At 35.0% G+C, this 12,725-nt stretch overlaps 1 protein-coding gene across 1 annotated transcript; it reads left to right on the forward strand.

Moving 5' to 3' along the window:
* Positions 1–698: 698 nt before the first annotated feature.
* LOC144443349 (ADP-ribosylation factor 4) lies at positions 699–10,272 on the forward strand. Its single transcript, XM_078132810.1, has 6 exons — positions 699–936; positions 6,708–6,788; positions 7,543–7,652; positions 8,149–8,220; positions 9,183–9,308; positions 9,644–10,272. Exons 1-6 carry the CDS (start codon positions 870–872, stop codon positions 9,725–9,727), a joined length of 540 nt encoding a protein of 179 aa, XP_077988936.1. The 5' UTR covers positions 699–869; the 3' UTR covers positions 9,728–10,272.
* Positions 10,273–12,725: the final 2,453 nt, after the last annotated feature.

Consider the following 12,725-nt stretch of genomic DNA (forward strand, 5'->3'; position numbering starts at 1 on the left):
CATACATACATACATACATACATACATACATACATACATACATACTGTTATGTATGTATGTATGTATGTATGTATGTATGTATGTATGTATGTATGTATGTATGTATGTATGTATGTATGTATGTATGTATGTATGTATGTATGTATGTATGTATGTATGTATGTATGTACATGTATAGAGGCATACCAAAAATTATTTGAAATGTGGTAAAAAATGTTTGTATTTATACTAGTTCTTTACCTGATTGTTCAGTCATTTGTTGACAAATTACCATAGGTTCCCCTGTGATCTAACCATCATACATGCATATTCATATACAAATGCATCTACACACACATGTTCAAATGTTCAATCAAGCATGCCTACGTACATTTACATGGTGACCTAGTATGTATATTAGTTTGATTTTATTACCATGATACTAGTAGTAGTTGAGCATCATAAATTGGAATAAAAAGTTGTTTTTAAAAAAGAAAAAAAAAAGGAAAATAAAAAGAAAAGCTCATTAGAGAAAAAGAAAAGCAGAAATATTAAACGATAATTGTATATATACGCGTCTGTTTTACCGTTGATGTATTACAAGCACAGCATTGATATATCCATGGTTTTACATACATTATATTTGCACTTTCCAATGTTGATCCGACATTGGAAAGTATTGCATTCTGGGATATCTACCGCCATGTTGTGACGTCATCTCCGACTGCGTGCATCAAATTGACGTGGCAGGGACAACGTATTCAAAGATTGTGCGAGAAATATCACCGAAAGAACGATTCGAAAGCTCCCATTGGGATATAACCATTTAAAACGTTGTCGAGACATTCACAAACTTTGTTTGTTTTAGATATCAAGAGTGTAGAAGAAAATGGGCTTGTCAATTTCCAGTCTGTTCACTCGCCTCTTTGGCAAGAAACAAATGAGAATTTTGATGGGTGAGTACTCGTAGGTTGGAGTTCGATCGTTTTTTAGCCGTGAGCACATCAATAATGATCCTCATATATATATTATATTGCTCATAATGTGTAGTTTGCTTGTTTTAAAGTGTTTTAGTGTAGATATTTCATATTATACTGTGTTGGGGCATGAAAACCCACTCAGGAATGAAAAATGAAGCACGCAAAATATGATCAAAAGTTGCCGGCCGGCAAAGTATACTTATTTAGCCTTTTGTCGTTTGATCAATGAAACTTTGGGGAAGCGATGTCAAAATTGGTCACTCTCTGGAGATGGAGTTAGAGCTTCATTCGTAGGATTTGAATTTGAACATTTAATTCACCTTGGTCGATCGATAGGTAAATTTGTAACCAGGAAGTGATACGTCACGTTTCGTTATTTCATAATGACCTATTTCTAGGCCAAATGAGCAGTGACAAGTAAATCCCTCCACAAACATAGAAGTGGATCTTTAGCTCATAATTGTCACCAAATACTATATTAGCAGTCAGAAATTACAGAAGCCTAAATGGTAGAGAAACTAAACCAGATCACATTATTCATATCTATAATGGAAAGACTTCATCATTGAACTTGAAGTACTAGTTTAGTGCTTTAAAGTTTAATTCTAATATTAATAACTGCCTTCAACAGGATTTATGGTAAATTAATCACATTGGCTACACTGATGTATTAGTACTACCAGAATGAAATGTTGATTTTGAAATTGAACTTTATTAGGCTAGGTTCCTTTAGATATAGAGGGGGGGGGGGAGAACACTTGTTGTAGCTAATATGAACAAATTGATCATATTTCATTCAATAAATAATGTTGGTACATTATGTACACCAGTTCACAGGACCCTAGCATTACACATAACACCTACCAGACTTGTGAGGTGAAGTAACAACAAACATCACACAGAACAGGTTCACAGTGAGATTTCACAGTACACAGCTTGACGACTAAGTGTACATTCACAGCACACATATAGAATGCACTCATAGCCTGATTCACGCACAGTTCACACTTGTGAACTTCATATGAATACAAGTGATTTGCATTGTGAAAATGTCTTGCTTTTTATAGTGGTACAGTTAGTTTTTTTTCAAAAATACAAAAATAATAGATTAGGTCTTCAATAAAGTAGACAGCTGGGTTGTATGTATGTATTTATGTAACAGCCAGGAGGTCTGTGTTTGTCACCAGATTTTACTTGTATAGCTGCATACAACAAACCAGAAGCTGTGTGAAAAAGATTATTTGCATACCATGAAATATTGCATGATCGGACAATTATGAGATCATGTTGATACAAGTTTATATGCCAACTAAGAACAAAGAAGTGGTAGATTTCCATGATTCAATTTGCATGGCTGTACTACACATCCAGCACTACATTTTTCTTTGGCTAACTTTAACAGTAGTAATAATATGATAATAAAAATGTTAATCTAATTTACTTTCAATATGGTCACCACTCTGTAATGCCCTGGTTTTCTAGCACTGAGACCTTTAAAAGGGACACCAGGGTGACTACAACTAGTACGTAGCGAAAACCTGTATTGTTTGGTAGTGTCACACTGAACGACATCCTTATTACTTTACTTGTAAGACATGGTTATTGTAATCAAACCCAGCAGACACAACAAGACTGCAATGATATTAAGAGACAACAATGATCTAACTGCTCAGCCATCAACAACCCACAAGTAGTAATGGAAACCACAAGTAGTCCTTTCACTTTTGTTAAAAAATAGCTAATTCCCCATATACATGTATCAACAACTAACTTATCATGAACAGCCATCAACCTACTGTATCCCAAAACAAGGTCTTTTGTGTCTACCTCCTTCATATCAAAGAACTAATGGTTGGGGGGGGGGGGGGGGGTGGTATTAAAGTGTTGGTTTTTTTTAGATATATTCCAACACAGTACTGTCAGATCACTCAGTTGTTGAAAGGGCTTCACAAAGTGTTCTAGGAGTAGACATGGCATCACAAAGTGTTCTAGGAGGAGATATGGCATCACAAAGTGTTCTAGGAGGAGATATGGCATCACAAAGTGTTCTAGGAGGAGATATGACATCACAAAGTGTTCTAGGAGTAGACATGGCATCACAAAGTGTTCTAGGAGTAGATATGGCATCACAAAGTGTTCTAGGAATAGACAGGTCATCACAAAGTGTTCTAGGAGTAGATATGGCATCACAAAGTGTTCTAGGAATAGACAGGTCATCACAAAGTGTTCTAGGAATAGACAGGGCATCACAAAATGTTCTAGGAATAGACAAGGCATCACAAAGTGTTCTAGGAATAGACAAGGCATCACAAAGTGTTCTAGGAATAGACAAGGCATCACAAAGTGTTCTAGTAGTGGACAGGGCATCACAAAATGTTCTAGGAGTAGATATGGCATCACAAAGTGTTCTAGGAATAGACATGGCATCACAAAGTGTTCTAGGAGTAGACATGGCATCACAAAGTGTTCTAGGAGTAGACATGGCATCACAAAGTGATCTAGTACGTAGTTGACAGCCTGGGTTTCACAAAGTGTTCTAGGAATAGATGGGGCATCACAAAGTGTTCTAGTAGTGGACAGGGCTTCACAAAGTGTTCTTGTATGTAGTTGACAGCCTGGGTTTCACAAAGTGTTCTAGGAATAGATGGGGCATCACAAAGTGTTCTAGTAGTGGACAGGGCTTCACAAAGTGTTCTTGTATGTAGTTGACAGCCTGGGTTTCACGAAGTGTTCTAGGCTTCACAAAGTGTTCTAGGAATAGATGGGGCATCACAAAGTGTTCTAGGAGTGGACAGGGCTTCACAAAGTGTTCTTGTATGTAGTTGACAGCCTGGGTTTCACGAAGTGTTCTAGGAATAGATGGGGCATCACAAAGTGTTCTAGTAGTGGACAGGGCTTCACAAAGTGTTCTTGTATGTAGTTGACAGCCTGGGTTTCACGAAGTGTTCTAGGCTTCACAAAGTGTTCTAGGAATAGATGGGGCATCACAAAGTGTTCTAGGAGTAGACATGGCATCACAAAGTGGTGTAAGTAATAACATGTGATGACTGCAGGATATCCTCAATAAATCCACCCAACAATATTAGGACATACATAACATGATATGTTTATGGATGTTGTCGACCATACTGTGAAAATGTTTATCAAATTGCAAGTATACCCGCTTCTCCTCTGTTCAATCTGTTCACTTCATGATCTCATTATCATCACTACCTACATGTACCATTGGGACTACAATTCTTTGCATCTCAAAAGTCACTTGGTATTGTATACTTGCTTTGTCAAAACACAGATAAATCATATAGTACTAGTAGTATAATCTCCCAGACATCATACATGCATATACAATTTATTCAAAAGTGGTATAATCACAGATGTTGGAGAGAGGGAGAGATCTCCAATGTGTATGGTATGATTTGTATGAGATTATTCACAACAGCAACTGAGCACCTTTAATTTTACTCACACTTTGACTTGTATCGTCTTCTGTGGAAGTCTGTATTAAATGAAGTACACAGAAATGGGCATCACGCAAAAGACATGAAGCTGAAATGTGTGTCTTAAGTTCCAAATCCATCACACGTCATCTTTCATTATTATAGCATTAGCAATGCAACATGCTGCCAGGTCACAGAATTCGTTTCCTTGTAAAAACGTTGCTCTTTAGTCAGATGATCTGATTTCATTATGCCTGACTTGATTATACAAATATGTGACTGTGTACATGTGATGTCTACAGTCCATGCTGCAAGTAACTGTATTAGTAGTGAACTGATGGCTTTGATGTGATATAGTACTAGTAGGAGAGAAGGTATAGACAGACTAGTGAACAGCAGGAGTTTAGGAACTATACATACAGTACAGTAGATGTTGTCAACTCATCCTGTCTGTAACACAATGTGATATGTCTTGATAGCAAAAAGGGGTTATACCCAGACATTTATGGAGTAATAGGTGCCACTCTGCAGTTTCTACACACCGCGACATATGATCAGCATTAGTATTACGTTTTATTCTTTGTTGATGTTGACCTGAAGAACTGAAATGTCTACTGTTGTTCACCTGCGTGAGTCCATTGCTTGAAAAAATAAATAAATAAAATTTGATTGTATTTATCATTCTAAATCAGTGGATTATATGTTGATACATATGTGGTAAATCAAGCAGTGATCAGCAGATGATGTATATCACAAAATAATACATATAAACTAAGAAAGAAAACCTGTATCATCAAGTACATGTACCATGGTATGTGTATAAGAAGATATTTTATGCTAGTAGTGTAGTGTAGTGGCAAGCATGTATTTTCAACAGATATTTTTTTTGAACAAAAATGGTTTTACTGAGACTTTTATATTTATGATATTCAATTTCATATCATGAACAAATGAATATACTCATTTATTTTTAGGCCATCTTGAGTCAGACATATCCCAAACTGTTCTTGTTATTGTTATCACAATGATATACAAGAAATAACAAACACAGGGCATCTTGAGGTACTTCTAGGAGTCAAACAGTTATAATGTTATTGACCTTTGCTGAGCTAAGGTCAATGCCATGAGTGATAGGACAATGTATGTATGGTTCTTGAACTATTTTTTGGTCAATGCATCCCTTCTTAGGTCAATGTCATATTCTCGGGATAATTTGTGTATGTTATCAACCTTTTTAAGGTCAGCACAATGTCAATGTATGGTTATTGACCTCTTTTGAGGTCAATGTCGTATAAGAGTCAAAACTATCATTCTGACCTGATCAGTGTAAAAGCTGATAAGATAGTTCTAGTGTCATGACTCATACCTATCAAACAGCAAATATTTCCTGTATCACAGACTGAGTTTATACTATGTGACTTTCTTTTTATGCATGGTGTGATGTGTCACATGTATAGAGTCCTAAGTATATGGTTTTATACTGTGACTGTCTTTTATGCCTGCTATGTAAAAGATATATATAGTCCACAGTATGCAGACAGTGTCAGTACAGATATCAATGATATAATATCAATCTCAAGTATTGGTTAGAATATTCAAACTTGTACATGTATGATTTTGTTCATACAGTGTCAGATATAAATAAAAATGTACCAAAAAAATTCTTTGAAAACCATAATATCTAGCAACGATCGATATTTGATCGATGCATGTATTAATAAATCGTAGATGGCTGTGAAAGTATGTTTTAATTTTTAGCTTAAGAATGTAACCAAATGACTGACTGGTAAAATACACTTACCTTAATTTAACTATTAAAATATGTAACTCTGTGACAGATACATTTAGTATTTGTTGTAGAAAAAAATAATGACATTTGACCGTATAATAATACTCTTTGTGTGTCAGCCTTACAACATGTATTTTGTGATTGTCTATAGTTTCTATACTAAAATATTCATACATATTGCTTGTCATGCAAATCAATATGTTACTATTGTGGCAGGTTATATTGATTTATGCTGTGAAAACAAACCATATGTAGTTGTAAGCTATTGCACCAATGAACTGTATGTACATGTATTCCTAGATTTACATCGAAGCACACATGATTGGCAGTGTAGTCATCTAGAATGAATTGTTGTAATATTGTTTCTCATTCACTTCAAAATAAAATCTTGAGGAAAAACATGAGATTTATTATGATAATTGTAGTTGCTTGATTGTGTCATAAATTATGTATGTGATGTTTTCAGATCTTTGAATTTATCATGGAAGTAACATAATTTGTCTGTCTGTTTGTTTTCACAGTTGGTCTTGATGCGGCTGGTAAAACAACTATATTATATAAATTGAAATTAGGCGAAGTTGTAACAACTATTCCAACAATTGGTGAGTAATAGTTGATTCGAGTGATTCTAATGGTCCTATATTTTCTGTACATGTATATGAATGAGTGAGTGAGTGATTGAGTGAGTGAGTGAGTGAGTGAGTGAGTGAGTGAGTGAGTGAGTGAGTGAGTGAGTGAGTGAGTGAGTGAGTGAGTGAGTGAGTGAGTGAGTGAGTGAGTGTGAGAGTGAGTCAGTGAATTTATCAGTAAACAAGATATTTTTAGTTTTATAATGATAAATATACCAAATACAGTATATGTTACTCTTAGTGACTAATATATAATAACAGTATATAGCATACAGGGCTCAAAATTATTAGTGGTAGTCCTACATCCCCACACTACCAATTCTTTTCATGGGGCTACCATGATTTGCAGGTAGTAGCTTGCTTGGACTGCCACTGACAGAAGATTTACAAACATCAAAGTCTTTTGATAATACACATGGGGATCCAGTGTTCAGTTTATACTTGAATACATCTATGGTACTAGTGGTCACCATCTTTGGCCACCAGTTTCTGAATATAGTAGTCCACTTGAACTAAGAAAAGAAAGGTTAATTTTGAGCCCCAGATTACTAATATTCAAAGCCGTTTCTAAGACTAAGAAAAATATCATTTTCAGATGACACATTTATTGTGTAATTCTGACATACATTATAGAGATGTAGGAATAACAGTGTTTTGTTTTGAATGTTGACATGAATGTATCTGTTGTAGGAATAACTACATCTGTTTGGTTTGTTACGTTTTACAGGTTTTAATGTAGAAACAGTGGAATATAAGAATATTGCCTTTACAGTATGGGACGTAGGTGGCCAAGACAAAATCAGACCTTTGTGGAGACATTACTTCCAAAACACTCAGGTAAATGCAAATCAAATATTATACATGCACTGATATGTGTGATATTTGTTTTTGCTAGAACATATAATTTTGATCCACATAATACCAGATTGAAAACAGTTCAAATATAACATAGCACAGATGACTAAATGGTAGTAGAACTAGTAAAAGATATGACAAAAACTATGAAGACTGCAGACACTGCAGAGATGCAGACCTTAAAATAAGGACAAAATGTTCACTAAATCTAAATCAATGTGTCCACTTCTCAATATATACAAATATATTAGATTGAGAGGGAATTATGTATGTGTCAGTAGTTTGGAATATAAGGTACAACATCAAACACAAACATGTATTTTTTGTTGTAGTTGGTCTGTCCTCAATTTGGTTTCTCATACTGTAGCCAGTTTTTTTATTCATTTGTCAGTGATTGTCTTTGAAATCATGACCAGTATGTACAACAATGTACTTGATTGATGAAAACTAACTTTGAATCTATGTTTCATTTTTATAGGGTCTGATATTTGTAGTCGATAGTAATGACAGAGAACGTGCAGCTGAAGCAAAAGATGAACTTAATAAAATGGTGAGTTTTTCTACATTATGTATGAGTGTAAAAATGTTTGCTAAGGGAATACAGTAAAGGTTTATTAGTCTATAAATTTTCATCAACACTTTCTCCGTACTATACTTTTAATCAGTAGAGTTCTGTGTAGTCTGTCTTGTTGTTAGATATCATATCAAGTTCAAACCTGTACTAAGTTCCCTTCCCTTCTAATCACGGCCATATTTGTTGTAAAATTCACATTTTGCCTACTAACTCAGGCCCGCCTCCCCTATATAAACGGTGAAGGCCCTTTGTTGTCATTTTGCTGAACAATAGGGAAGTGGTAACAACCTAGCAATAGCTCCTGCTAAACTGCAGTTTTGCACACATGTTCCGACCATTGGCATCTACCGTACTGTGACCAAGTCATTATGAATATATGACGTATGTAATTACTGCATTTGTTTTCAATAAGAATGGAAATCTGAGGTACATTTCTCGAAATTACTTTCAGTCAGATGTCAGAAAAGCTACGTCGACTTTGTCGTTGATAACGCTACGCAGCTGTCAATCAACTTGTAGTACACACAAACTAATCCTAAAGATGCCTACATTTATCTCCAAAATAAACATGATAGCCAAAACCATTTCATTGAAAGTGTCGCTAAAAATAGACTTTGCATGCCATCCACAGCGTCCCTTTCAGGCCACTGACGCTAATCTAGTTGCCTCCACAACCGGTAACCTAGCTATGGCCACGAACACTCCCAAACTTGTGCAGTGGAAAATTGAAAATAATGATGCTGCTTCACCTTGTCTTTGGTATATTTTGATGGTAAAACTTGAAATTGATATGTATACGTTAGGCATTTGATTTACTGATAGTAGATAAGGTGATCTTTGTGGGGCAGAGTAGCCACTAACGTGAGAACCTGGGATTTAAAGCCGGGCCTTTAAAAGATAGCCATCTAATTTGAGTTTATTTATTTAACCATTCACAGCTTAATGAGGATGAACTTAGAGATGCAATTCTACTAGTATTTGCCAACAAAAGGGATCTGCCAAATGCAATGAGTGTTTCAGAAGTCACAGAACAGTTGGGTCTCAACACACTTAAGAACAGAAAGGTACGTGTTAACAGTGACATTCAGGTTCAGTTTGTGTGTGTGTGTGTGTGTGTGTGTGTGTGTGTGTGTGTGTGTGTGTGTGTGTGTGTGTGTGTGTGTGTGTGTGTGTGTGTGTGTGTATGTGTGTGTGTGTGTGTGTGTGTGTGTGTGTGTGTGTGTGTGTGTGTGTATGTGTTGAGGAAAAGAATGATAGTAGTATGTCTTGCTAATGACAATGCACAGTTTCTTCTTTATAATCTCAACAAATATTGTTACACCACTCATGTTACAACTTACAAGTCAGCCACTGATGTTTCACTCTAATTTGTTTCCAATGTTCTCTGTTTCTTTGACAGTGGTACATTCAAAGTGCGTGTGCAACTCAAGGTGAAGGTCTGTACGAGGGTCTGGATTGGCTTTCCAATGAACTCGCTGTGTAAAAGATCGGATGTTAAGTAGATCTATTTATTAAATGTTTCTTATCAGAAACAGAGAAAAAAAGGACAAAAAAAAAGTATGTGAAACTAATGTAGAAGGTAGAGAGTAAATTTATTTTTGATTTGACTTTGTACGATATTCTCAACAACCTCAAACTCTGTTGTACATTAAAAGTTGTTTTTTCAGCTGAAGTAGCAGTAGGTCAAAGATCATGACAGTAAAGTTGACCGGGTCAAAGGTCATGACAGCAGATCTTCGAACATACGGCATAAGTAGTGGATAATATTCATAGAATTTGTCACAACAACAGAGTCATATGTAGGTTCTAACTTCTGATCATTTTGCTTGTCTTCTTCTAGTACTTTGAATTGTACTGTACACCGACCTTTGCCAATCAAATATTTCCATAAATTTGCCTCTACCTTATACTTTAGCAGCAGTCAGGACATGTACAATATAAGACACTACGATAGGTTAAGAAAATTACTACAATTTTGAAATTATAATGACATTGAATTAAGTGTAATTCAAATACAGAATTTGATGACAGTGTTGGGGGGGGGGGGGTGGCTATTTCATTGGTGCATGGGGGGATGGGTATGGAATTCAAAAGCAGGGTAGGCAGTGAAAAATGACACCTTTGAGCTTCATAATTTTGAATTTGTCATGGTAGTTAATGTAGTCTTTAAAAGCATGACATGAACAATGAAATCTTGCTAAACAATCTGAGATCTAGATGTCGTTATGGTGTACATGTTGATAATCTATCTTCTATACAGATCAGATTTCTTTTAACTTTTATACTTTGAGGATGGAAAGAGGACGATAGTTTGCTTGGGAATGGGAATGGGGATAAGAAATGAAACATTTTCCTTGTACAAGACTTTATGTTGTGATGAGTTGTTTTTTTTTTGTTTCAAAGTAAAGTTGTCTGTGGAGGTTTATTTTGTAATTGTGTAATCAATGTTAGGAAAAATCTGGTGCTTTGAAAACTGTGACGTAATGAGAACAAGTTAAAAAAAAGTATGATCAGGCAAAGTGAGGTTTTTTTTATGTGTTAGCAGTGGTTTGGTGTAAATACATTATATTGTCTGTTGTTTTTTCAAATCTAGTAGGTTATCAATACCTTGAAATGCTAATTTTCAGTCACAATTCTTTACATCAATTGTGACAACTGAAAGCTGAATATCACACTTAGAAACACTTATTGCACATAACATGCATATCCTTACCATTGCTACAACAAACGGTGTGCAATATTGACAAGTTATATTCCGATAGCTGCCTCAAAAATGACATAATTTCCCATACATGCTAAAGAGATGAAAGTGAATATTTTACTTACTTTTTGACCATAGACAATGTCCCACGTCTATTGTATGTCCTTTTTGTATGGTAAGGTATCCAATGATATAATATGATACCCTAGAAATGAAGTTTTCTGATCCCTCACATATTTGACAATACTACTTAGATATAACTATGTTTTTTTGAGTAGAGTTTACAAACACTATGTGAATGAAATAAAGGCTATATGTAAGAACTGTAATTGAAAGAAAACTTTGTGACATGATGTACACTCTTAACAATGAAACCCAGTTCCTCTATAACTGGTCTGATTGTCAATGAAGCGACGTTTGTTTTCTGATGACTTGATTCTGGACTGTCTAATTTGAATGCTATGGATGTGGTTCTTTCCAATACTTTACAGATACAGACAAAATATAACTGTCCTCCAGTCCTTGTGTGTAAAAGAAATTGACCAAGTTTCAACAGAATTTTTAATGAAATAGACATTCTTCCTATTTCCCAGTGCTGTACCAAGATTACTTATCCATTCTCTAGATATGATATCAGTAGTTCGCGATTTAATACTATATTCTGTTTTTGTTAACTTTACAGTACATTTGCATGTTTTTTGGATATGTGTAAAAATTATTTTTTGTTTTGTTTTGTCAACTTTTATCTCATTCAAATCAATATCCTGATCTATTAGAAATGTATTTAGACTATGTCACAAAGAAAATAAAACGAGTAATTGCTTTGATATTGTGAATATGTGTGTGTCAATCCGTATTTATTCAGAGTGATTTTGATGTGTATTTCAAGGTTGTTGTTGTGGAGTTTTGTTACACAAAACACAAATTGTGATTACAAGTTTGGTATTAGCAAAAAAACTGCAAAGGAAATAATAACTGATGTCAAATTCAGATAAAAAAAGAAACTAAGCATCTACTACAAGTCTAGTTTTTTTATGAAGAGTTGTTTCACCAACAACCTATTTCTTAGTCTTGCTTACCAGACTTGACTCTATGTCTTCCGAATTTTTAGGCATACAAAGTGCACTTGAATGACAAAGGTGTGAGGAGAAGATACAAGTTGACTGTTGGTTCTCCTATCATGGTCTTGTAGCGAAACTAGCTATCTAAAGCTAGGTTCAGAAGAATGGGACATGTGTTATAGCGCCCTCTATTGGGCAAACATGCAAAACGTCCCTCGAGGCCAACATCTTATTTGAAATGTGTATACTAGTATATATTAGCCATTATTTACACTGTATGTTAGTGACCTTGGTCAGTTCATAGGATGGAGATAATGTATTCATCATTCATCTCTGGTAATAATATAGATAATCATGAGCACAGCTTTCTCCATTGTTATTAATGTCTTCTCCATCTTGGCTTGTATGCATTACATTTTCCAAACATTTCCAAATCATTTGATATTTCACAATTCATTTGATAGAAAATCAACCAAATATTTCTTATTGTCATAGAATATCTTTGAACCTGTTTTCAGTGACTTGTAAGAGAAATAATAGTGAAAGTCTAGATTCTTCATAGAGTGTTGTGTGGTTGCATTGTAGGCTACAGAATATGTTGATTGCACAAATACAGTATGCTGAGTGGTTGCATTATAATAACTACCTAGGCTACTGTTTATGTTGATTGCACAAATACAGTATGCTGAGTGGTTGCATTATAATAACTACCTAGGCTA

This window comes from Glandiceps talaboti, chromosome 1, assembly GCF_964340395.1.
Source record: "Glandiceps talaboti chromosome 1, keGlaTala1.1, whole genome shotgun sequence".
Lineage (NCBI taxonomy): Eukaryota > Metazoa > Hemichordata > Enteropneusta > Spengelidae > Glandiceps > Glandiceps talaboti.